At 49.5% G+C, this 22,392-nt stretch overlaps 1 protein-coding gene across 1 annotated transcript; it reads right to left on the bottom strand.

Annotated features, from left to right (window-relative positions):
- Positions 1-860: 860 nt before the first annotated feature.
- On the bottom strand, positions 861-22,162 carry LCK (LCK proto-oncogene, Src family tyrosine kinase). Its single transcript, XM_042951652.1, has 13 exons — positions 22,031-22,162; positions 9,428-9,537; positions 9,073-9,154; positions 8,781-8,871; positions 8,450-8,548; positions 8,214-8,317; positions 7,886-8,035; positions 7,436-7,588; positions 7,110-7,289; positions 4,897-4,973; positions 4,651-4,804; positions 4,436-4,567; positions 861-2,333 (listed from the first exon to the last, which is right to left on the bottom strand). Exons 2-13 carry the CDS (start codon positions 9,530-9,532, stop codon positions 2,131-2,133), a joined length of 1,530 nt encoding a protein of 509 aa, XP_042807586.1. The 5' UTR covers positions 9,533-9,537; positions 22,031-22,162; the 3' UTR covers positions 861-2,130.
- Positions 22,163-22,392: the final 230 nt, after the last annotated feature.

Raw genomic sequence — 22,392 nt, 5'->3', positions numbered from 1 at the left:
ACACTCAGATCCTTGCAGAGGTGAGGCAGGTGGTGTAAAATAAGTGGATTTATATTAATTTATATTAGTTTGATTCAGGTGCTTTGCATATTTCTAAAATTGGATCCTTTTTCACTTTTATAAAGCAATATGCCTTTCTTTCCCCTATCTTTCTTCAAACACAGTGCCATCTGCAGGTATCTTTTATTTTGTCACTTTTTAATGGAAATATAGGTGAAAAAAACATTTCATTTTCCTCTTCATTATAAGAACAACAGTGCAAGCATGATGATAAATAACCTCTAACACTCAGTGTCACTGTCTGGGAGTGGAAGGGACTTTGGCAAAGAAAGAGCTCAAGTCCCACCCGAAGAGGGTGGCCACGACTCAGCTCCATGACAGGTAAATCCAATAAAGCCAAATCGTCCTTTTTTTTTTTTTTTTTTTTTTTTCAAGAGAAGGTAGAAATCTATAGTGTTTTTTTAATGTTTATTTATTTATTTTGAGAGAGAGAGAGAGAGCATGCCCACAAGCAGAGGCAGGACAGAGAGAAGAGAGAGAGAGAATCCCAAGCAGCGTCTACACTACGAGGGCAGAGCCCGACTCTGGGGCCCAACCTCACAAACCACAAGATCATGAATCAGGAATTGGACACTTAACTGACTGAGCCACCCAGGCGCCTAGAAATCTGGAGATTTATGCAAAATCTTCCCAGTTTTATAAATTGACTAACTCAAGACATTAGTAGCAGCCATTCTTTTAAAATGTAAGTCAGATCATGTCGTGGCTCTGCAAAAATCCCCGAAAAGTCTCCTTGAAATGGTTCCTGCAAAGATCACAAGGCCCCAGGCCACACAGGATCTCTGCCCCTCAGGGCCCCCCCCTCCCCCACTCAGGACCTTGGTCTCTGAGCTTGCCAAAGAAGCTTCTGCCTCAGGCTGTTCCCTCATCCCCCTCTGCTCCTGCCCCATACCTTGTGGCTTGCTCCCTCATTTCCTTCAAATATTTGCTCAAAAGTCACCTTCTCAATGAGGCCTTCCCAGACCACCCTGTTTAAAATTGAAAACCTCCCTCAGCGATGACATTCCTAATTTCCCTTACCCTGTTTTATTTTCCCCTTAGCACTCAGCACCATACCGTATCATTTACTCTTGGTGATGTTTATTGTCTGTCTTCCCTTACTAGAATGTAAGCTCCATAAGGACAGAGATTTTGTTTGTTTAATCTATTGTATATTCTATGGACCCAGAACCATGCCTGGTACACAGTAGATGTCCAATAAATATTTGCCAAATGAGTAAATTAATTCAGTGTTCAAAAACATCTTGAACGTGAACCAAAACATATTTGAGTACAAATCTAGCCCCAGAATCAGTAATTGTAAAAAAAGCTATTGCCCTTACATAATGGAAGGGGAGGGTCCTGGGACACACCCACTCCCTAGGAGGTTCTGCGCAGGGGTTCACACTTAATCCTTTGGGGTAGGGGTGGGGTTGAAGGAGTTCACAAAGCCCATACAGCAAAGTGTAAGAACTTCCTCTTGGCCCCCCCAAATCAGCAGGGCTGAAAAAAGTTCAGACATCCCCTCATCCCATCTTTCACCCCAATTCAGGGTGACTTACTTTCCATCTTTTGAACCCCCACTCCTCCCTCCCAAGGAAGAGGAGATGGGAGTAGGGAGCTGAGAGATGTACAGTCTTCGTCAACAGAGAGTCATTTATTGAGCTCCTAATGTGTGCCAGGCACCAAGGAGGAGCACACAGAGGTATTAGATAAGGTCCCAGCCTTCAAGGAGTTTCTTGATGGCTAGGGGAAAGGAAAGGGGGGTGGGCAGAAGCTGGTATCAATCACAGGCGTCTCCCTTCTCTCCGGTGGTCTTGGGAGGTAGAAGGACCCACAAAGGGACAACTTGAATGGGTGTCCAAGTCATATATGCACATGCCACACATGTACAAGACACATGTGCAGAGCCCACACAACTACAGAACCCGTGTATAAGACACAAGAAGTATATGTGCCACACGGGGGATGGGATTCACATGCAGAGTCCATATGTGCATAGGCCACATGGGTAAGACACAAGAACTGCATCTCCCCCAGCCAGGTTGACTAGATGGAGGTAGGGCTCCAGGCCCCGGCCAGCTAGGCCTCTCAGGGCTGGGGCTGGTACTGGCCCTCTGTGGCCGTGAAGAAGTCCTCCAGCACGCTGCGCAGGTAGTCAAAGGTGGGCCGTTCCTCTGGCCGCTCCTTCCAGCACAGCATCATGAGGTGGTATAGCTCCTCTGGGCAGTTGTCAGGTCGCACCATGCGGTAGCCTCGCTCCAGGTTCTGAATCACCTCAGGATTGGTCATCCCTGGAGGTTGATAGGAGAAAGATCAAGGATCCGGGCTTTGGAAGCCCACAGCAGGGATGATGTTTAGAATATTTAACTGGTATGGTGTGAGCACCAATCCCAAAGGATCTTGGTCTTCACCAATGGTAACAGCGTACTTCAGGTACCTGCCCAGTGTCAGTCAAGCCACTTGGAGTGTCTGTTGTGGCTTAAGCACTCAAAACACGTAGATGTTGAATGTGAGACCTGGGGTGAGCCACCTCCCCTCTTTGGGCCTCAGTTTCCTCATCTGGGAAATGGATTATATAGTAGCTCCTACCTCATAGAGCTGTTATGAAAATTGAGTGAGAGTGCATATAAAGCACCAAGTATAGTGCCTGGAGAGATGCTGCATGAAGAATGTCTTTGAGTATTACGATCTGGTGGGGAGAGATGGTGGCAGGTCAGGGCCCAGGACAGAACGGGAGCTCACAGACAGCATAGTGGTGAGGCTTCTCTGGCTTTGGGACCAGGCACATGAGATGCTGCATCAGGAAACCAGATGGACCCCCCAGCAAAGGCCCCTGTGTGACCCAGATTAAATAATTTGGGGGCCACTTCCTTTAAAACCCGGAAATTCAAGGACATAGACCAGTGAACTAAACACCCATGGCTAGAGGCGAGAGTGGAAACTCACAGTCTACACCCAGCTTAAATATAGCCCATAGATCTACTTCGGTTTAGTCCCTATAGTGTCTTTCAACAATTTGAATCAATCACTGATATTTGGATATGGGCAAATTTTCCTAAAATTTCAAGTTTTGGCTTTTGAAAAAAAGAAAGGATCTGTTTTGGGGGTCCCTATGTCTTAGTAGCAACCATCCTCTGGAATAGATGCTCACCCAGGTTCACCCAGGTCCCCATTACTCCTCATTGTCTCCTTGACCCTGAAGCCACATTTCTGTTGCCATTTATCATCATACTTGTAATGCTTTTGTTGCTGTTTGTTGTTGTTGTTGTTGTTGTTGTTGTTGTTAAGTAGGCTGTATGCCCAATGTAGTGCTTGAACTCATGACCCCGAGATCAAAAGCCATATGCTCCACTGACTGAGCCAGCCAGCTGCCCCAATGCTTTGTTTCTTCTAAAAGAGAAATTCTCTATGGGTTCACCTCTATGGGCCCAGTGGAGGGGCAGTGAGGACACTTGGCAGGATGACTGGAGTGTGGTTCTAGCCCCGGTGCTGCCCTTGGACTCTGTGATGGGGCAAATCCCGGGCAGGGAAGTCCTTCAGGTTCTCACCTGATTCTAAGGTACTTTTACCTTCCTAGGAGCAAAGTTCTGTACATGTTGCTCCCGGGCTATGTGAAGCTTCTGCGTATCTGGCCACTGTGTTCCGTGACCTCTCTGCTCTGTCTTTGTGTTCCATTTCCTTTCCCCATAGTTTCCTAGCAAGTTACTTTAAAAAAAATTCCATCCGTCTTGGCTGAATTCAGGGGTAAAGGACTTTGTGCAGAAGCTAGAGGGTAGGAATTAGTTGTGTACATGTCTCTCTCATTCTTTAGATGGAAAGTTTCGGAGGAAAGGGAAGTCAGCATTTAGTGAGCACCTACAGGGAGTCAAACTCTTTTACAGACAGTCTCATTTTTCATATCAGGAAACTGAGGCTCAGAGAGGTAAAGTCACCTGCCTAAAGTCACTTGCTCAAAATGATGATTAATAATAAAACCTAACACTCTTAAGTGCTTAGTATGGGCCAGGTACTGTTCTAACCTCATAATTTACAGATGGGGAAACAAAGAATGATCTGATCAAACTCAATCAGAAAGTTGGCATGAATGGCAGATCTGGTGATAAAGGCAGGCTTCCTGCCTTCGAGCCAGGTCCTCTTCTACCCTCCTAGGCTGCCTGTGTCTGAACTAAAGAAAAGAGCTGGGATTATTGAAGCAGGAGAGAAATCGACACAGAGATGGACGCTAGCCCTGGGAGATGTGGCACCTGACTGGGCTTGCTGGAGTCCTCAGTGAATACAGGAAAAGCAGTTAGAAAGATTCAGATTCTGAACCAGGGACAGATGAAGTAAGTAGAAAGACATGGATTTGCTGCTCGTCCCCATTACTCTTTCAGCTCCTGCCCTTGGCCCTGACCTGGGTAAGGGATGCGGCCATGGGTGACAATCTCCGTCAGTAGGATCCCAAAAGACCACACGTCCGACTTGATGGTGAATGTCCCGTAGTTAATGGCTTCTGGTGCTGTCCACTTAATGGGAAACTTGGCCCCTGGAGGGAGGCAGAGTGAGGTCACCTGGGTCTGTTTGGCCAGACCCTGCAGGCCCCAGACTTCCCTTGTATCCCACACCTACCCTCCCTGGCTGTGTACTCATTGTCCTCAATGAGGCGCGCTAGGCCAAAGTCTGCAATCTTGCAGCTCAGGGTGTCCGACACCAGGATGTTGGCAGCCCTCAGGTCACGGTGGATGTAATTCCGTTCTTCAATGAATGCCATGCCCTCTGCAATCTGCAGGCCAGAGAGGAGGTCAGCAGTCCTGGACCAGACATCCTTACCCCACCGGGCTGTGCACTTGCCCAGCCCCTCCCCAGTCTCCTTACTTGGGCTGCCATGTCCAAGAGTTTGTTGATGGTCAACTTGATGCCTGGAGGGGTCTTGAGGAAATCCACCAGGCTCCCTGTGAACAGGAGCAGAAAAGTTGCTAACTCAAGCTGGCCCAGCAGAAAGCTCCCTGACCCTTGTCCCCTAACTGGCTATTTAGAAGTAGTGTCTGACATGTGGAAAGAAGAGTAAGGGGTGAGAATGGACAAGTGTGCATTCAGGGTGAGGATGCCCAGGATACATGAAGTCTTTTCCCAGGGACTAGGATGGGGTATGCTTGGAGAAGTCTGTAAGCTTCTTATCACCAATGGGGTAGAGTTCAATGTCCTGCCCCATGTCCAAAGTCCTGCACAGTCCACATTCATAGTTGCTTCTCTTTCCCCCACTTCTGCCTCTTTCCCTCTGGATAGACAATTTTGAGGTTTTTCATATAGACCACTGGGCTCTCACCCCAAAGTCTCTTTTGTCCCATCTCTGCCTGCTAAAAATTCTACTTTTCTTTCATGGCCCAGCAAGACTATTCCTCTAGGAAGCCTCTCTAGGTCCTACCAGGCCTAATAAATTGCATCATTATCTACATTCCCCATGGCATGCTGGAATTTTCCCATGGCGAAACTCTGGTTTTCCTAGAGTTTATGCCACATAACTAAAATGAGTTTTCCCTGATAGCAGGAACATTGTTTTGTCCATTCGTGCTCCCAGTGCCTAGCCCAAAGTAAGCAGTGATAAATGTGTGCTGAATGTATTCAATGGAGTATGGAAAGAGGTGCCTGGAGGCCTGAGGGACCACATCTGGTAATAGAGGGTGACTAGGAGATGACCAGGGATGGAAGCTACTAGAACGGAGCTAGTAATTGCTAGCCCTTCTCAAGAGATTAAAAGCCTGGGTAAAGATGGCAGCAACCGGGGGTGCCTGAGTGGCTCAGTCAGTTAAGCGTCTGACTCTTGATTTCGGCTCAGGTCATGATCTCACGGTTCGTGGAATCCCGCCCTGCATCAGGCTCTGCAATGACAGTGTGAGCCTGCTTGGGATTCTCTCTCTCTCTGCCCCTCCCCTGCTCTCTCTCTCTCTCTCTCTCAAAATAAATAAATAAGCATTTAAAGACGGCAGCAACCTAAGTGTCCTGTTATGAGTGCTGAATTAGTCACCAAAGATAAAAGCCTCACCCAGACACAGTAAATACATGGCATGAACTGCCGCTCCTGCATCTGGTCCATGGCAGATGCTGGTAATCAACCCCACCACTTACTTCCAATGAGCCTCAGCATCCTCCTCAACACAGAACTCCAAGCAACTACCATCTGAAGTTGGCCCACATGGTAAAACCTATTTGCCACTTCCAGAATCCACTAGCCAAAAGAGTGACAGATCTTATACTCCCAAAGAATCTGAGCCAGATGACAACAAATTTATTGAACAGACACTATTCTGTCTGCTCTACATACACTGACTCTTTCATCCTCACAAAGGCCCTATGAAAAAGTTACCGTAGCATTACTACCACCATTTTATAGATGAGGAAGCCATAGCAGAGGGAAGTGAAGTGATGGGCCCAAGGCCACACAATCACGAAGGCAAGATTCTAATACAGGCAGTCAGATCCTAGAACTCTTAAGGACTACTCTAAATTATTTTTGGGTGAGCCTGTTTAGATTTCTGATGTTACACTTGGGGAAAATGAGCACCAGGGATGGGACAGGGACTTGGCCTGAGTCACACAGCAAATTGGTGGCAAAGGTGGACCTAGAAACTTCTATCCACCTCCCTGGGGGCTCTCAGTCTGTCCAAAGGAGGGCAAGGGGCTCACCTAGAACTGAAAGAGAGGGATTTGGGGCAGATCTGCCCTCCCAAGGCTCTGGGTCAAAAGGAAGAGAGAAATGGGGCTAGGGACGCACTCGTTTGAAATCAAGCATCCTGAGATCAAGGTAGAGCTTTGAAAAAGGCAAACAGGATTGCAGGTCAGGGAAGATGAGAAGTCAAAGCTCTTCCAGAGCCTTCCAGAGCTCTTCCAGAGCACTTTAGCCTGTGCTCCTAGACAGGCTCAGACATCACACCCTCTTCTTGTCCCTGGTGGTGACTCTTTAGAGGCCCAGAAAAACAAGAAACCCTCAGTCCTGAGCCCGGTGAAATGGCAGATCTCCTCCATCCTCTATTCAGGAGCAGAGGGAATGTCAGCGCCCCCCAGCGGTCGATGACAGTGGTGGCACCCACCATTCTCCATGTATTCCGTGATGATGTAGATGGGCTCCTGGGTGACCACCGCGTAGAGCCGGACCAGCCTCTGGTGTTGTAGCTGCTTCATGAGGTTGGCCTCGGCCAGGAAGGCGTCGGGGGACATGCTGCCCTGCTTCAGGCTCTTCACTGCCACCTTTGTGTGCCCGTTGTAGTACCCTGGGGCGGGGAGGGGCTGGGGAGTCACTGGGAGCCCGAGCACCCAGAGCCACGTAGCTGCCTGGACACTCTCTGGGGACTCTCACGACCTCAGCGGAAGCCTCCCCTTCTCCCCTTCCCCCGCAGTCCCGGAAGGCTTCACTCACCCATCCACACCTCCCCGAACTGGCCAGCCCCCAGCCGCTCCACCAGCTTCAGCGTCTCCCTGGGAACCTCCCACTCGTCCTCCCACCAAGGCTTCTGGGGCTTCTGGGTCTGGCAGGGGCGACTCAACCGCGTGCACAGCCCGTCCGAAGCATCTGCGAGGACAAGGGAGGGGGGTTAGGGTTGTCAATACGGCGGGACTCGGTGCCCCCACTCAGTCCCCACTTGGCCAAGGAGAAATAGACTGGCAGGGGAGGTGTGAGGCTGTCACCCGACACCTGGGCTATCGGGTGCCGCACCTCACCCACTGCGGGGAATGAAGGAGCGCACTGAGAGATCGGCGGAGGGTACCCCCCCGCCTCCCGCCCAGAGGAGCTTAGGGGAGGCAGGCTGGTGGGGCACAGGTGAAGGCGCCTCAGGCGCACGTCGGAGGGGCTCCTGCCGGGGCTCACTGGTGTAATGGCGGACCAGCTCGTGCAGGCCAGGAAAAGTGATGCGGGGGGAGATGTAGAAGCCGCCTTTGTCCAGGTTACGGATCTTGTAATGTTTCACCACCTCTCCCTGGTTCTGGTCGAAGTCCCGCACGGACAGTGAAAACGATCCTGGGTGAAAGAATGGGTGAACGAATGCAAAAAGAGGGAGCGGGTGCGCCCTGCGAAGGGCGCCCCTAGTCCCGCGCCCCTTCCCTGGGATCTCGCGGCACACACCTCGGAGACGCGGTCCAGCTCCCGGGGCGCCCCGGCCCCGCCCCCGCCCCCGCGGCCCCGCCCAGCCGCTCACCCGCGGTGCTCTCGCTCTCCCGGATCAGGAAGGAGCCGTGCGTGTTCCCGGGCGCCAGGAGCTGCCGTTCCGCGTCCTTGCGGCTCAGGTTCTTGAAGAACCAGCTGCGCAAGGCAGAAGCGAAGGCAGTCTTGTGTTGTTGGTCACTTCCTCCTCCATCGCCCTCAAGCATTCACCACTACCCCCTAGCACCCCTCCTCTGCTCCCATCCTTCGCCACGAGGAGTCCCCACTTACGGTTCGGGCTCCAGGCTGTTCGCTTTGGCCACGAAGTTGAAGGGGATGAAACCTTCCTGGCCTGTGGTCAGGGACTGCGCCTTCCACCACTCGCCGCTCCTGCGCGACAGAGGCAGTCAGTGGGGTCGGCCTGGCCTTGGATTCGGCTGGAAACCTTCAAAGCCCCCAGTTACACCATGACACCCCAGCCTCCAGCCCGGCACTCCGGAGCCTCCCATTTTGTCCCAAGGGCTCCCGCTGCATGCCACTCAGGGGCCTCGTGGTACAGGGATCCCTGCTCCCTCCCACGCTCCCGTGGGGCAAGGATGGGTGGCGTGGAGAGGACACTCACTGCTCCAGGATACGGAGCTGTTCACCCTTCTCGAAGCCCAGGTCTCCATCGTGAGAGGGCTCGTAGCTGTGCAGAGCGATAACCAGGTTGTCTGTAAAGGCAGGGGTGGGGGTGGGGGTCAGGGAGAACCAGCCTGGATAGGCTGGAAGCACAGAGTTCAAGAGTTACAGGGCAGCGAAGAAGATCAGGAACAAGAGAGGCAAGACAAGGTAGAGAGTGGATAGGGAGATGGGAGACAAGAGCCAAGGATCCACAGGCCTTAACTTTCAGGCCCCACTGGTTGTGAGGTCACCTTGCAATGGTGAGGCTGGGGGATTGGAGCCTTCGTAGGTAACTAGTGGATCCCTCACATCAGAGCCATTCCGCATGGGCAGCTGTAGGGTGGGGGGTGAAAATGGGGTCAGAGAGCAAAAGACTGGTCAGATACTGGCTCCCCTCCCCACTGTTCTCACTTCTCCAGCTTGGCTGGGTCTTGTCCCTGAATTTACCAGCTACTCAGAAGAGTCCCTTCCCCTCTCTCAGCCTCCTTTCCTTTCTGTTTCCAAGGGGAGAAGACCACTCTGTTATTCCAGTGGTGGTTTCTTTCTCCTGGTTTGTGTCCTCCACCAGACTCCCTCGCCAAGTCAGTCCCCTGTCTTGCCTCTTACCGTGGCCTTGCCATCCAGTGGGATTATCGGGTAATGGCAGTTCTCACACACATCGATGTTTTCCATCCAGTCATCTTCAGGGTTTGAGCTGCAGCTACAGCCCATGGTCCCTGGGGGAATGGAGAGGGGGCTGAAGGGGCTCCCCCAAGATCTACTTCCTGGACATCAGACATCCTAGGGCCTTGCCCTGGGAATTTCCACAAGTACCTGAGATTGTCAGGCCCCCATCCCCCATTCACCAGCCACAGAAAAGCTGAAATGAGGTCCTAGCTCCAGACTGGTGCTCCCTCTGAGCCCCCAGGCCACAAGTAAAGTCACACATGGGCCCCCACTGAGCCCTAGGCCCCGCCCTCCCACCTGGGGTGGGCAAACCGCCACAGCTACCTTTGTTAGCCTACTTGCCCACTTCCTGCCTCTCCCCCAACCCTCTCTCTCTCTCTCTCTCTCTGCCCATCCCCCATGTTGGAGGAATACCTACTAAAGTTCACACACTTCCCCAGGCCGTGGAGGAGACCTGAATTTTCATCTTCCCCTACCAGAGAGGTGTGTACACCCCACCTCCTATTTACAATCCCCCTTTCTAGCCAAGGAAGCCAGCCAAATGGCAGACTCCTGCTCCCTAATGTCAGCGGTCAGCCCCCTCAACCCCCCGCAACAAGTCTCCTTCAGAGGGTTCTTTCTGATTCTCACCAGCAGAAAAACCTTCAGCGACACTATTGACCATAACTTTTCTATTTGTTTGCTTGCTTAAGCAGTGGAAACTTTTTGTCAGATGGAAATCAAGCAGAACGCAGAACCTCATAGATAAAACAGGTAAAAGTGGGGCTGTTCTGCCTGAAACAGAGTAGACTGGACGCCTCATTGTGAAGCCCCCAGGAGTCCTGAGAGCATCTCCTTCCTGGGGCTGCTTCTCCAAACTGCTTAGAAATCACCAGTCCTCAGATAAAATTAACCACTCAAGACCCTTTAATATCAAGATCAAATCCACCTCCATGGTCTATTCTGCTACACACACACACACACACACACACTCACACTCACACTCACACAGCCTTCATTTTTATCTACTCTTGCCTTCTCCAAACACCCCATGCTATTTTCTTACTCCATACCTTTGCACGTGTGGCTCCCCTACCTTGAATGCTCTCTTGTCTACCTACTGAACTAACTCAACCTTCCAGGCTCAGCTCAAATATCACCTACTCTGTGAAGCCCTCCTCCAACACTCCACTCAAACAGAGTTGTCAGCTTAGCACGGAGTATCATGACTGGACTGATTTTATGTGTCGGTCGCACTGCATTTCCCACTCCCTTGATGAGACGGTGGATTCATCCAGAACAGAAGCTGTGCTTTATTTGCCTAAATGCTCCAGCACCCAGAACTAGTTGTCGTTAATAAATGTTGACTAGTATGCGGAGGATTGATGCATCCCGTCTTCCAGGATCTTAGAAGCCACCAAGTCTAACTTCTGATTTTAGATGAGCAAACTGAGCCTTAGATAAGCAGGCCCGGAGAGGCCTGCTTAAACTCACCCCATCGAGGGGCGCCTGGGTGGCTCAGTCAGTTAAGCAGCCGACTCTTGATTTCAGCTCAGGTCATGATCTCACAGTTCATGAAGTTTGAGCCCTACGTTGGGCTTTGCACAGAGAGTGGAGCCTGTTTAAGATCCTCTCTCTCTCTCTCTCTCTCTCAAAAATAAATAAACTTAAAAAAAAAAAATACCTCACACAACCTATTTGGGACAGAACAAAGCTGGAGATGCTAATCCATGCTGGGACCAAGTAGAAGTGGAGGGAGGGTAGTGGAGATTTTTTTGGTTTGCAAGACTTAAGGACACATGTCAATTGTATCTCAATTCAAAAAAAAAAAAAAAAAAAAAAAGACTCAGGATGCCTGGCTGGCTCCGTTGGTGGAGCATGTGATTCTTGATCTCAGGGTTGTGGGTTCAAGCCCCACGCTGGGTGTAGAGATTACTTGAAAATAAAATCTTAAAAAATAAACAAGCAAACAAAACAAAAAACTCGAAGACGGGCCTCAGAATCAGAGAGACCTACGTTCAAACCCCAGTTCTGACGCTTACTGTATGACTGCTGAAATCATTCTTCCGAAGCTTCACTTTTCCTTTTCTGTCAGAGGGGTCTTAGTATCCCTTTCTCATAAGCTTGCACAAATGTTAGCTTAGTTTAGAGCTTAGAAAGACTTCCACCACTGCTCATTTTGCCCTCCCAGGCCCTACTTTGGAGGATGGGAGAATGGAATTGGTAGATAATCCAATGTTTCTTTTATTTCTTTCTTTTTTTTTTTTTTTAAAGTTTATTTTGGGGGGGGGTTGGGGAGGGGCAGAGAGAGGGGGTGAGAGAATATCCCAAGCAGGCTCCACACTGTCAGTGTAGGGCCTGACGCAGGACTCAATCTCAGGAACCATGAGCTCATGACCTGAGCCAAAATCAAGAGTTGGACGCTTAAACGATTCAGCCACCCAGGCCTCCCTTGAAAGTCATGTTTGTCAAACTGAGATACTCAGGACCCTTCATGGATACCAGAAGTCATGGGTGTGTGTCTTCTCAGAACATGAGTGTTACTTGACCTTATTCAGAGTTGAACAAACATAGACCTATTGTGGAGGAAAATGTAAAATGTACATGGAACTTTAAGCCAAATCAAGAGACTTTCAAGGAAAAGGATACACATTCACTCTCCCTGCTCCTGTGAGGAGTCCTGGAGTGTGGGGGAGAGACATTCGAGAAATCCTGCTCAACCAGAGTCTACCCATCTGTGGCTGTAAATGGCTTTTTGACAGCTAATTTTATTATGGCTAGGAACTAATGAGCAGCAAACGCCTCCAGAGAAGCCCTGATATCAATCTGGAAGCAGCCAAAGAGGAGATGAGCTATGGGTGAGGCCGTGAGCATCGCATGGTTTGTGATATTCAAACAGGCCTTGGAAGATCACAGGTTGATTGTACTGTAAAGAGAACGCCAACATCAGACGGAGTTGGACTGAGATCGTAGGGCCCATCTAGGCTGACATTCTCAGAGGCTTCAGAAAAGGGTAAGAGACAGATGAGAAAAGTTTGGGGTTGAGGTAAGGGGATGAATTTGGATGCGATAGCAAGGAGAAGCCAGTGGAGGGGCCAGAAGGAATCCAGGCTGGAGATCACAGGGCTGGAAGCTGCTGCCTGGTCCAGGCCGGAGTCACGCGGGGAAGGGAAAAGAGCCACAGGGCCTTGGGCCACGGTCCAGGACAGCATGCAGACAGGATCTATATCATGGACTAAATCTGGGCCTACCAGAGAGGACCTGACATCCCTAGTTACTAGGGCCAGGAGCGCCTAGGTGGCTCAGTCAGTTAAGGTTCAGACATTTTTTTTTTTCCTTTTCCTTTTTCTTTTTCTTTTTTTTTTTAAATTCAACATTTATTCATTAAAAAAAAAATTTTTTTTAATGTTTATTTATCCTTGAGAGAGACAGAGAGACAGAGCATGAGCAGGGGAGGGGCAGCGAGAGAGGGAGACAGAATCTGAAGTAGGCTCCAGGCTCCGAGCTGTCACCACAGAGCCCGACACGGGGCTCAAACTCACAAGCTGTGAGATCATGACCTGAGCCAAAGTTGGGCTTTCAACCGACTAAGCCACTCAGATGCCCCAGACTTTTTTTTCCTCAAAAAAAGGTTTTTTTTCAAGTATATTTATTTTGAAGTAGGTGGAGGAGCAGAGAGAGAGGGAGAGAGAGAGACCCAAGCAGGCTCTGTGCTGTCAGCCAGATGCGGGACTTAAACTCACGAATCCATGAAACCCTGACCTGAGCTGAAATCAAGAGTCAGATGCTTAACCCACTGAGTTACCCAGGTGCTTCAAGCATCAGACTCTTGATTTCAGCTTGTGTCTTGACCTCAGGGTTGCGAGTTTGGCCCGTGTCCGGCCCTCATTAGGCATGGAGCCTACTTAAAAAAAAAAATTGGGGCACCTGGGTGGCTCAGTCGGTTGAGCGTCTGACTTCAGCTCGGGTCACGATCTCACAGTTCTTGGTTCAAGCCCCACTTCAGGCTCTCTGCTGTCAGCACAGAGCCCACTTCGGTCAGATTCCCTGTCCCTCTCTCTCTCTGTCCCTCCCCTATTCATCCTCTCTCTCTCTCTCTCTCAGAATAAATAAGCATTAAAAAATAAAAATTAATAAACATTTAAAAATATATAAAAATATATACTGGAGTCAGGAATGGGGAAGAAGTCAAACCTGTCCTGATTAAGCCAAAAGGAACTCTAACTCTTCTGGGGAATCTGACCCCAGAATTTCCTCTGTGGCTTGTCCTGTGCTCCTGGAGGCCTCCAGCAGCAGGTAGCACATCGAGCCCTCTACAAAAGTCTAAGCTGTGGGGTGTAGGGCCTGGCAGCCATCATGAGACCTTGGGGTCCGACAATGCCAGAGAGGATTTTGGTGAGTGGCTCCCAGCTACTGGGAGCTCCATGTTTCTGGGAGGCCCCAGGATGATGCTGGAGGCCTGCAGATTATTTCAGTATTTCAAAAACCTGAAGGGAAATTGCACTATAATTTGTTTCTTAGTTTGACAAATTATATGATGGTTTCTTCAATGCATACTTGATTAAGTCTCTGATTAAAATTTGAATTAGAAAACAAGAAAATGAGTACCTAAACAAAGTAACTTGAAAACCATGAGTCCTGGGGGGCGGGGGGGGGGGGACTACAACAGGGAAAAAGGGCAAAGGAGCCTGGGAGGGAAGAGCTTAGAAGCACTGGTGTAATTTATCAGCCTTGTTTTAAAGGTGGAGACTCTGGGAGATCAGAGAGGTTAAGTGATTTTCCCAATAGCACATGAGGACTCTAGGCAGAGGCGAAACTCAGATAAGGACCCTACCTACCAAGGTATTCTCCTCTACTCTTTACTCCTTGGGAAGTCCTCTAAAGAGGGTGGAGGATCCTGAGGGGCCATGGAGGAAACAGGGCAGGGGAGGAGGTCTGACAGGGTGGGGAACCGCTCTTCATCAAAATTTTGATCATTGTGCTGTTAACAAAGGCCTTTTTCTGCAAGACGATTCTCCTTCCACCTAGAATGCATGTTTCTGAGTGTACATTTAGCCAATTGGTGAATGCAAGTCTGCGTATATGAAGGCAGATGATTCTGTGAACATCGTGCTTATGTGTGCATACCCATGGGCTTGTCCAAGGCTGTTTGTGCAGATGGATGTATCACAGAATGGGCGTATGTATAGTTTGTGCCTGTCCCTGTGTAGTTGTGAGATCATATATGCATACATCTATTTATACACAATGTGGGTCCCATCCTTCTGGTCTTAGTTTGACAAAGATTACTGGGTAGCCAAAATAATCTAATCAGGTTAAGAAACGAGGCCAGTAAAAAGATCAAAATTAAATCTTAATATAAATGTCTCATTGTCTGAAAGAAAGGAAAAGAAGATGAAGACAAAACAGATCCAGAGAATCCCCAGGGCTCTCAGCACCAGCAATGAGGGCAGATTCTGGGGTGAGTGAAACAGGACATTCTCTTCTCCCAACTCCAGAATTCGAGGTCAATAGCAGGAATTTTATAGATCTAGACCTCCTCTGACTAGGGTCTGTAATGTTCTCGGTCAAATTCAAAGCTGCCCATGGTCCACAGAGCACTTTGTGCCAATTATAAAGAGCCACCCCTCCCTGGGGTTTCAAACTTGGAGAGTAGAGCGAGGGCTAGATGTCAGTCCCCACCCCTTCATGACCCTCAGCATAGTGCCCAACACATGCAGCAGTGGCCCTGCTCACACTGTGTAGAACTGATCAAAAATCCCAGGCTCTGTGCAGCTCCTGGACTGGATTGTCTAAACCCAGGGCTGTTTAGGGCTCATATCACCGTGAGTTCTGATTTTTGCCAACCTGTTCACCTTTATCAACTCCATAGACATTATCTCGCCTGGCTGCCTAGAATGTGTTTTGTCCCCTTGAAGAAGAAAAAAAAAAAAGGGGCAACACTTTTTCTCCCCTAAACTGTAAACCTATTCATTTATTGAACATTCTGTCCAAAATGTGTGCCAGCTTCTTGCCAGGAATTCTTGGTCAAGAGCAGACAGGCTGTTCCAATGCAGACCATTGTGGTACTTTGGGCCACCTTGTGGCAAAATCTGTCAGGAATCATTTAAAACATTTTCTTGGCCTTTTCCTTTGACCAAGATTTGGTTGTTAGCACGGTTGAACCTTGCCTATGGAGGCCTACGCAGAACCCTCATCATGGTACTTAGGAATCAGGGTTGGTAGGCATGGTAAATAATTTCTAACGGATAGAACAGGGATGTGTCCTGAGTTCCTTTGCGATATAACACCCCCCGTTTTTTTTTTTAAACCACAGAGAACAAAAAAGATAAGCTTTCTCTTAAATGCAAACAAGATGAATTTATTCTCACGAAACTGAGAGTGGCTTGACCGTAATGGCAGAGGGCCTCTGGGCAGGTTACTAAACCTCTCTGAGCCTCTCTCCATTCCTTCATCTGCAAAATGGGAACTAAAACAGGATCTCCACGGAGGGCTGTTGTAAGCATTATATGTGAGATATAGATGATCCCATAAATAAAGCGTTTAGCATGTGCTTGGCACATAGGGAGAACTACGTACATGAGAGTTCACCTGACCCTTGAATAACAGGGCTTTGAACCGTGGGGCTCCACTTATGTGTGGATATTTTACAGTAGAGTACTATAAGTGTATTTCCTCTTCCTTATGATTTTCTTTGTCTTTCTTTTTTTTCCCCAAAGATTTTATTTTTAAGTAACCTCTACACCCAACATGGGGCTGGAAGCTACAACCCCAAGATCGAGAGTCGCATGCTCTACCGGCTGAGCCAGCCAGGTGGTCTGTCTTCCTTATGATTCTCTTAATAACACTTTCTTTTCTCTAGTTTCCTTTATTGTAGCAATACAATGTATAAAACATATAACATGCAAAATATAAGTTAATCTGGAGCCTCTGGGTGGCTCATTGGGTTGAGCATCCAACTCTTGATTTCAGCTCAGGTTATGATCCCAGGGTCATAGCATTGAGCCCTGAGATAGAAGCCCTGCTCAGGGTGGAACCTGCTTACAATTCTCTCTCGGGGCACCTGGGTGGCTTAGGCCGTTGGGCGTCCATCTTCGGCTCAGGTCATGATCTTGCAGTTGGTGAGTTCCAGCCCTACATCTGTACCACATCTGCACCATCAGTGTGGAGCCTGCTTGGGATTCTCTCTTTCTCCCTCTCTCTCTCTCTCTCTCTCGGCCCCTCCCTCACTTGCACTCTCTCTCTCAAAGTAAATAAATAAGCTTAAAAAAAAAAAGATTTTCCCTCTCTCTCTCTTCCTCTCTCTCTCTCCCTCTGCCCCTCTCCCTTGCTTGTGCTCACTCTCTAAAAATAAAAAATAAATTGGGGCGCCTGGGTGGCTCAGTCGGCTGAGCGTCCGACTTCACCTCAGGTCACGATCTCGCGGTTCGTGAGTTCGAGCCCCGAGTCAGGCTCTGGGCTGATGGCTCAGAGCCTGGAGCCTGCTTCCGATTCTGTGTCTCCCTCTCTCTCTGCCCCTCCCCCATTCATGCTCTGTCTCTCTCTGTCTCAAAAATGAATAAACATTAAAGAAAAATTTTTTTAAATAAAAAATAAATAAATAAAAATGGACAAAATATGTGTTAACCAACTGTTTATGTTATCAGTAAGGCTTCTAGTCAACAGTAGGCTATTAGTAAAGTCTTAGGGGAATCAAAGTTATACCAGGATTTTCTTTGAATGTTTTTTTTTTTTTATTTTTGAGAGAGAGAGACAGAGTGTGAGTAGGGGAGGGGTAGAGAGGGAGGGAGACACAGAATCTGAAACAGGCTCCAGGCTCTGAGCTGTCAGCACAGAGCCCAATGTGGGGCTCAAACTCATGAACCATGAGATCGTGACTTGAGCCGAAGTCGGCCGCTTAATCAACTGAGCCACCAAGGCACCCCAGTGCAGGTATTTTTGACTATGCGGGTAGTCAGCGCCCCTGACTGTATGTAGTTAAGGGTCAACTGTAGTTAAGTCTTTGGGCAGCTGAACGTTATACACCGCAGATTTTCGACTGCGTGGGGTGGGAGCCCAACAACCCTGTTGTTTAAAGGTCAACTCTAACTATTATTCGTGGCTAACATGAGCATTTCGTTACACCAGCCTTAAACATTTTCCAGTCTAAACGCTAATATTAGCTATTATCAATTATTTTCCTTTTCCTTTGTGATTTTGAGCATTTCCATAGACCACCTTTTCACCTTGAATATATTTACCTAAAATGGAATATATTTATCTACCATAAATGGAAAATCAGTATCACCATCCATAAACAGAAATCAGGATACATTAAAACAAATTCATAATATCATCTGTAAATTCAAATTCATTACCCCCTAATATCAGTCACCTACATCGGTGGTGCACAGGCCATATTTTGGGAAATGCTACGACACGAGCCAGAGCTTTGGGCTTAGACCTCTGTTGGTGAGTTAGAGAAGGGACAATTTTCTTTCTTTCTTTCTTTTTTAATGTTCATTTATTTTGAGAGAGAGAGAGAGCACGTGCAAGCAGATGAGGGGCAGAGAGAGAGGGAAAGAGAATCCCAAGCGGGTGCCCGATGCGGGGCTCGATCTCATGAACTCTGAGATCAGGACCTGAGCCAAAATCAAGAGTCACACATTCAACCAACTGAGCCACCCAGGTGCCCCATGGAAGGACAATCTTCTTAACTGGTCAGCCTACTGACAAAAGTTGCACGGATATCTCTCTGTGCCAAGCTCTGTTCTAGCGCTGGTGACACAGAGGTGAGCAGATCAAGAGGTTCCTGTCCTTTTGGCCCTGCCCTCTCTGACAGAGGTGGGTGCCCCTCTGGCAGATCACTCCATTTTCCCAGGAGGCCATAGGCCTGTCTTCAGCTTACTGATTGGTAATGTCTATGACTCACAACAACACTGGCAACGCAAAACAGCAATACTTGTCAGGAAGTAGCATTTCAAAATCACCACCATTACCCATTTACCAAGTGAACGGTTAGCTGAAGCTGTTGAAGAGAGAAGGACCGTCTATTGACATGGAAAGACATCCCAGTTATAACATGGCAAGCAAAAAACCCAAAACCAAAAAACATGGCAAGCAAGTTACAGAACAGTATGTAGAATGGAAGCCTATTTGCATTTAAATGGGCATCTATACGGGGATTCTTTCAAGCCAAGTTCTGTGCTAATACTTTATTTGCATGTTTCCATGTAATTCTCATACTAATCCTATCAAGTAAATGCTATAATGAGCCCCATTTTACACATGCAAAAACTGAGGCACAAATGAGGTAAAACGATTTGTTTGAGGCCTCATAACAAATAAGTAAGTGGTAGAGTGGTGATTTGAACCTTGGTCTACCTCCAGAGCCTGGGCTTCTAACCACGACACTTGTCAGCAGCCACACATAGGAAACTCTGGAAACTGTTCGCGGTGAACACATCCCAGAAGTGAGGTTGGAGGGGGCTGTGTTTCTTATATTTCTGTTCATGCCTCTGTACTGTTTGAATTTTTTGTAACAGCCGTGTGCTAATCTTGTCATTGGAAAACAAAAAAACAAAACAAAAAAAACCCCACCACCGATGCAAAAACCCTGCCAAGAGATACGATCATTCGAGGAGGATTCACTGTACAGCCTACTCTTCTGTTCCTCTCCCTATCACAAGAAAAGTAGGCGTGGAATAGATGATCAGGGGGAGAAAAGGGTCTGTGACCAAAGAAGTTTGGGAAATGATGAGTTGGACAAAATCAATCAGGCCCCTACTCTGGGGGAACTTTCAAAGCTTTTACAAGCTAACATTGACTATGAAATTAACATGGGTTGGGCTGGTTGGTAGCTGAGGCCATGTGGATTTGGCCCCAAGACCATTTTCTCTCCAGGTGCTTCATGAGACTGGTGTTTTATTGTTGTTGTTGTTGTTGTTTAATATTTTTTAATGTTTATTTTTGAGAGGGAGAGACAGAGAGAGAGAGAGACAGAACATGAGCAGGGGAGGGGTGGAGAGAGAGGGAGACGCAGAATCTGAAGCAGGCTCCAGGCTCTGAGCTGTCAGCATAGAGCCCATCAAGGGACTCAAACTCACAAACTGTGAGATCATGACCTGAGCTGAATTCAGACACCCAACCAACTGAGCCACCCAGGCACCCCGTGAACTGCTGTTCTTCAGAACAAATGTTGGAAACGCAGCACCAGGCACTTTAAGCCAACACTGGAGTTTGGCCACATCCCTGGATGATGGTATCTTGGTCTTGCCTGCCCCCATCCCACCCTCACACCCAGCTCCCCTCAGCATTGCTTTCACTAAACGGAGCTTGGCCTTGAAGTCATCACCCTGTGGGGGGATGTATAGCCTTGTAAGATCCAATGTGTGTTGTGTGTGGAGACCCTGACTCTGCTTCTGCCCACATATGCACACACGCAATGTCTGATGATATGTCTGGTGTTTGGGATAGGGAGTGTGTGTGTGTGTGTGTGTGTGTGTGTGTGTGTGTGTGTGTTGAAGCTGTTGGGGGGACTCTCCTCTAAGGTAGACCCTGTGGCTCAGCCTAGAATTCTCACACCCACCATACACAGGAAACAAGCTCATTTGCAAAGCTATACCACAAGTGTGAGGGGACGGGGTTCACTGGCCTGCCAAGGTGCTGAGTAGGCGTAATTCTGGGTGTGAACAGCCCTCCTTTTGGTGCACCATGTACAGGAGGAGGGACTGCCTAACCTCCGTTAAGCACCTACTGTGTGTCAAGTACAACCCAGGGCACATGACAGGCCCCACAAACAGTCTGTAAGGGAGAAATTGATTATTGCCTCTTTGCAGATTAACGATCTGGAGTTTGGAGTCTGGAGAGGCGAAGGCAATACCATTTGAGGAAATGCCAGCCCCGGAATTGTTCCTGGGTTGGCCTGTTCCTGAAACCTATGTTCTTTGCACTACACCATACCCATCCACTCTCTGGTGTTTGGTTTTGCGCTACCCTCATGGTACCCAAGAAACAGAAACCAGGGACAGTGACCTTGGCTCCTGTCATAGGTGCTTTCCAAAAAGGGCCTTTGTCCTTCTCAGAACTGTGTTGACTCTTCCAGGGAGCCTTCCAGATCACCCAAGGGAAGTCTTCGGTAGTCTCGGCCCTTATCTCATTCTCTTGCCCCATCACTTGGCCCTTTACCCTTTGAGAAGAACCTCTGTCCCTGAGCCTGGAGGGCGAGGGGTCCTGCGTCATCTCTCAGCACATGCTGGCAGAATGAGGGGGTGCAGGTCCAGGGTGTGGATGGGTTCCCCCCCCCCAAGGCACAAGGAGAGCCAGCATGTTCTCCAGCCCGCACAAAAGGCTACAGGCATCGGGCTTGGGGACGAGAGAAAGGCTGGGACACACTAATTAGGTGGAAATCGTGTGTCAAGGAAAACTCCAGCAGTGGAGGGTGGGGTAGGGGGACCCTGGAAAGTCTGGCTCACACGGGGATGCCCCCCATAAACTGAAGGCTCAGAGTTAGAAAGTGAGGGGGTGGGCAGGTAGCTGACTATGCCTACCTGGGCCTCCACCTTCCCAGGGTTTGAAGCAGGAATCTGCAGTACCAGCTGGCGGTGTACATGCAGGTGGGGGGGGGGCGGTGTGTGCTGAGGCCAGAGAGAGCAAGGGGGGGGGCGGGGAAGGACATCCTGTGACACTTGGCAGGGGCAGGAATGGCAACTTTCCAGATGGAAGCGTGGACGTTCCTTACCCAGGGCCGACTGTGCCCCTGTCTGAGATAAAAATAGCCTTTCCTCTGCCCTTTCCTTTCCATTCTCTCTCCTTCAACTTCCCAGCCTCTGGTCAGATGCTTCCACCCTGGAAGCCCCATCCCAGATGATAAATACACCCTCCCGCATCCACATGCTCCCAATAGGAGACACCCCAGGCTCTCCAGCACTGCTGGTCACTGAGGCTAAAATCACTTGTCACGTGTCCATCTGGATGCTCTGGGTGACTCCTCTGTCTCAATCCCTCTCTCAATCCCTCTCTCTCTCTCTCTCTCTCAGAAGATGCTTGTCACTGGGGTCTGTCCCAGCCATCAGCAGGATTCCTGGATCCCCTGACTCAAGACTGACCATCATCACCCTGCCCAGTGGGGTGGGGGGCAGTCCTAGCCTAGGCCACTACCCTCTCCCAGGGCCTGACTCTGCCACTGCCTTGCTGAGTGGCTGCAAGGAGGGGGCGTTTGCCCTCTCTGGGCCTCAGGAGGCTCATCCATCAATGGGATCAGGGACTGGACTTGGGGATTTCTGAAGGCCTTTTCAACACCTGACAGTACATGCGCCAGATCTCCAAGAAGATGCTCCCAGTGAGGGAGGGACCAGTGCAGACAGCGTGGCAGAGGCGAGAGGCAAGAGCTACGTAGGGAAGGGGGCCTCCAGCTGTACCGCATGCCGCCCACCTGACCTCTAGTGAGGCTTTTCTATCCCCCTGCCCCGCCTGTAGGGCTGCTGAATACCCAGGGAGCCGCGCCCCATGCCCGGGTGCAGCACCACCCTCCCCCAGTCGGTCCTCCCACCACAGTCCTAGACCCCTGTTCCCAGTACTCCTTACCTGCCCAGCCCAGGAGCCCTCCAGCCCCATTCACATGGTCCTCCTGGCCTAGCCTGGTAGCTCACACACAGTTTCAGCTCCCCTTGCCGAGGTAGCCACCGCCTGTCTTAGCGCGCCCACGTCCCACCCTGACTTCCTGCCTCCTCCTAAGGGCTCCGCAGCCAACCGGGGCCCCAGCAGCCCAACCACAAGCCTCCAGCACCCCAAGCTTCCTGCTGCCATAGCCCCCAGCTCCTCAGCCCCTGGGGGTCCTTTACATCTCCAGCCCACCGGAGGGGGGCTCTTAGAGCTGAAGAAAGGGTACCTGATGGAACCTCCCTCCTGCCCCCCCCGGGGGCGACCTGGACAAGAGATTCAAGGGC

The sequence above is a fragment of the Panthera leo genome, chromosome C1 (assembly GCF_018350215.1).
Source record: "Panthera leo isolate Ple1 chromosome C1, P.leo_Ple1_pat1.1, whole genome shotgun sequence".
Lineage (NCBI taxonomy): Eukaryota > Metazoa > Chordata > Mammalia > Carnivora > Felidae > Panthera > Panthera leo.
Note: the sequence above shows the minus strand (reverse complement) of the source record. Positions and strands in the feature narration are given on the sequence as shown.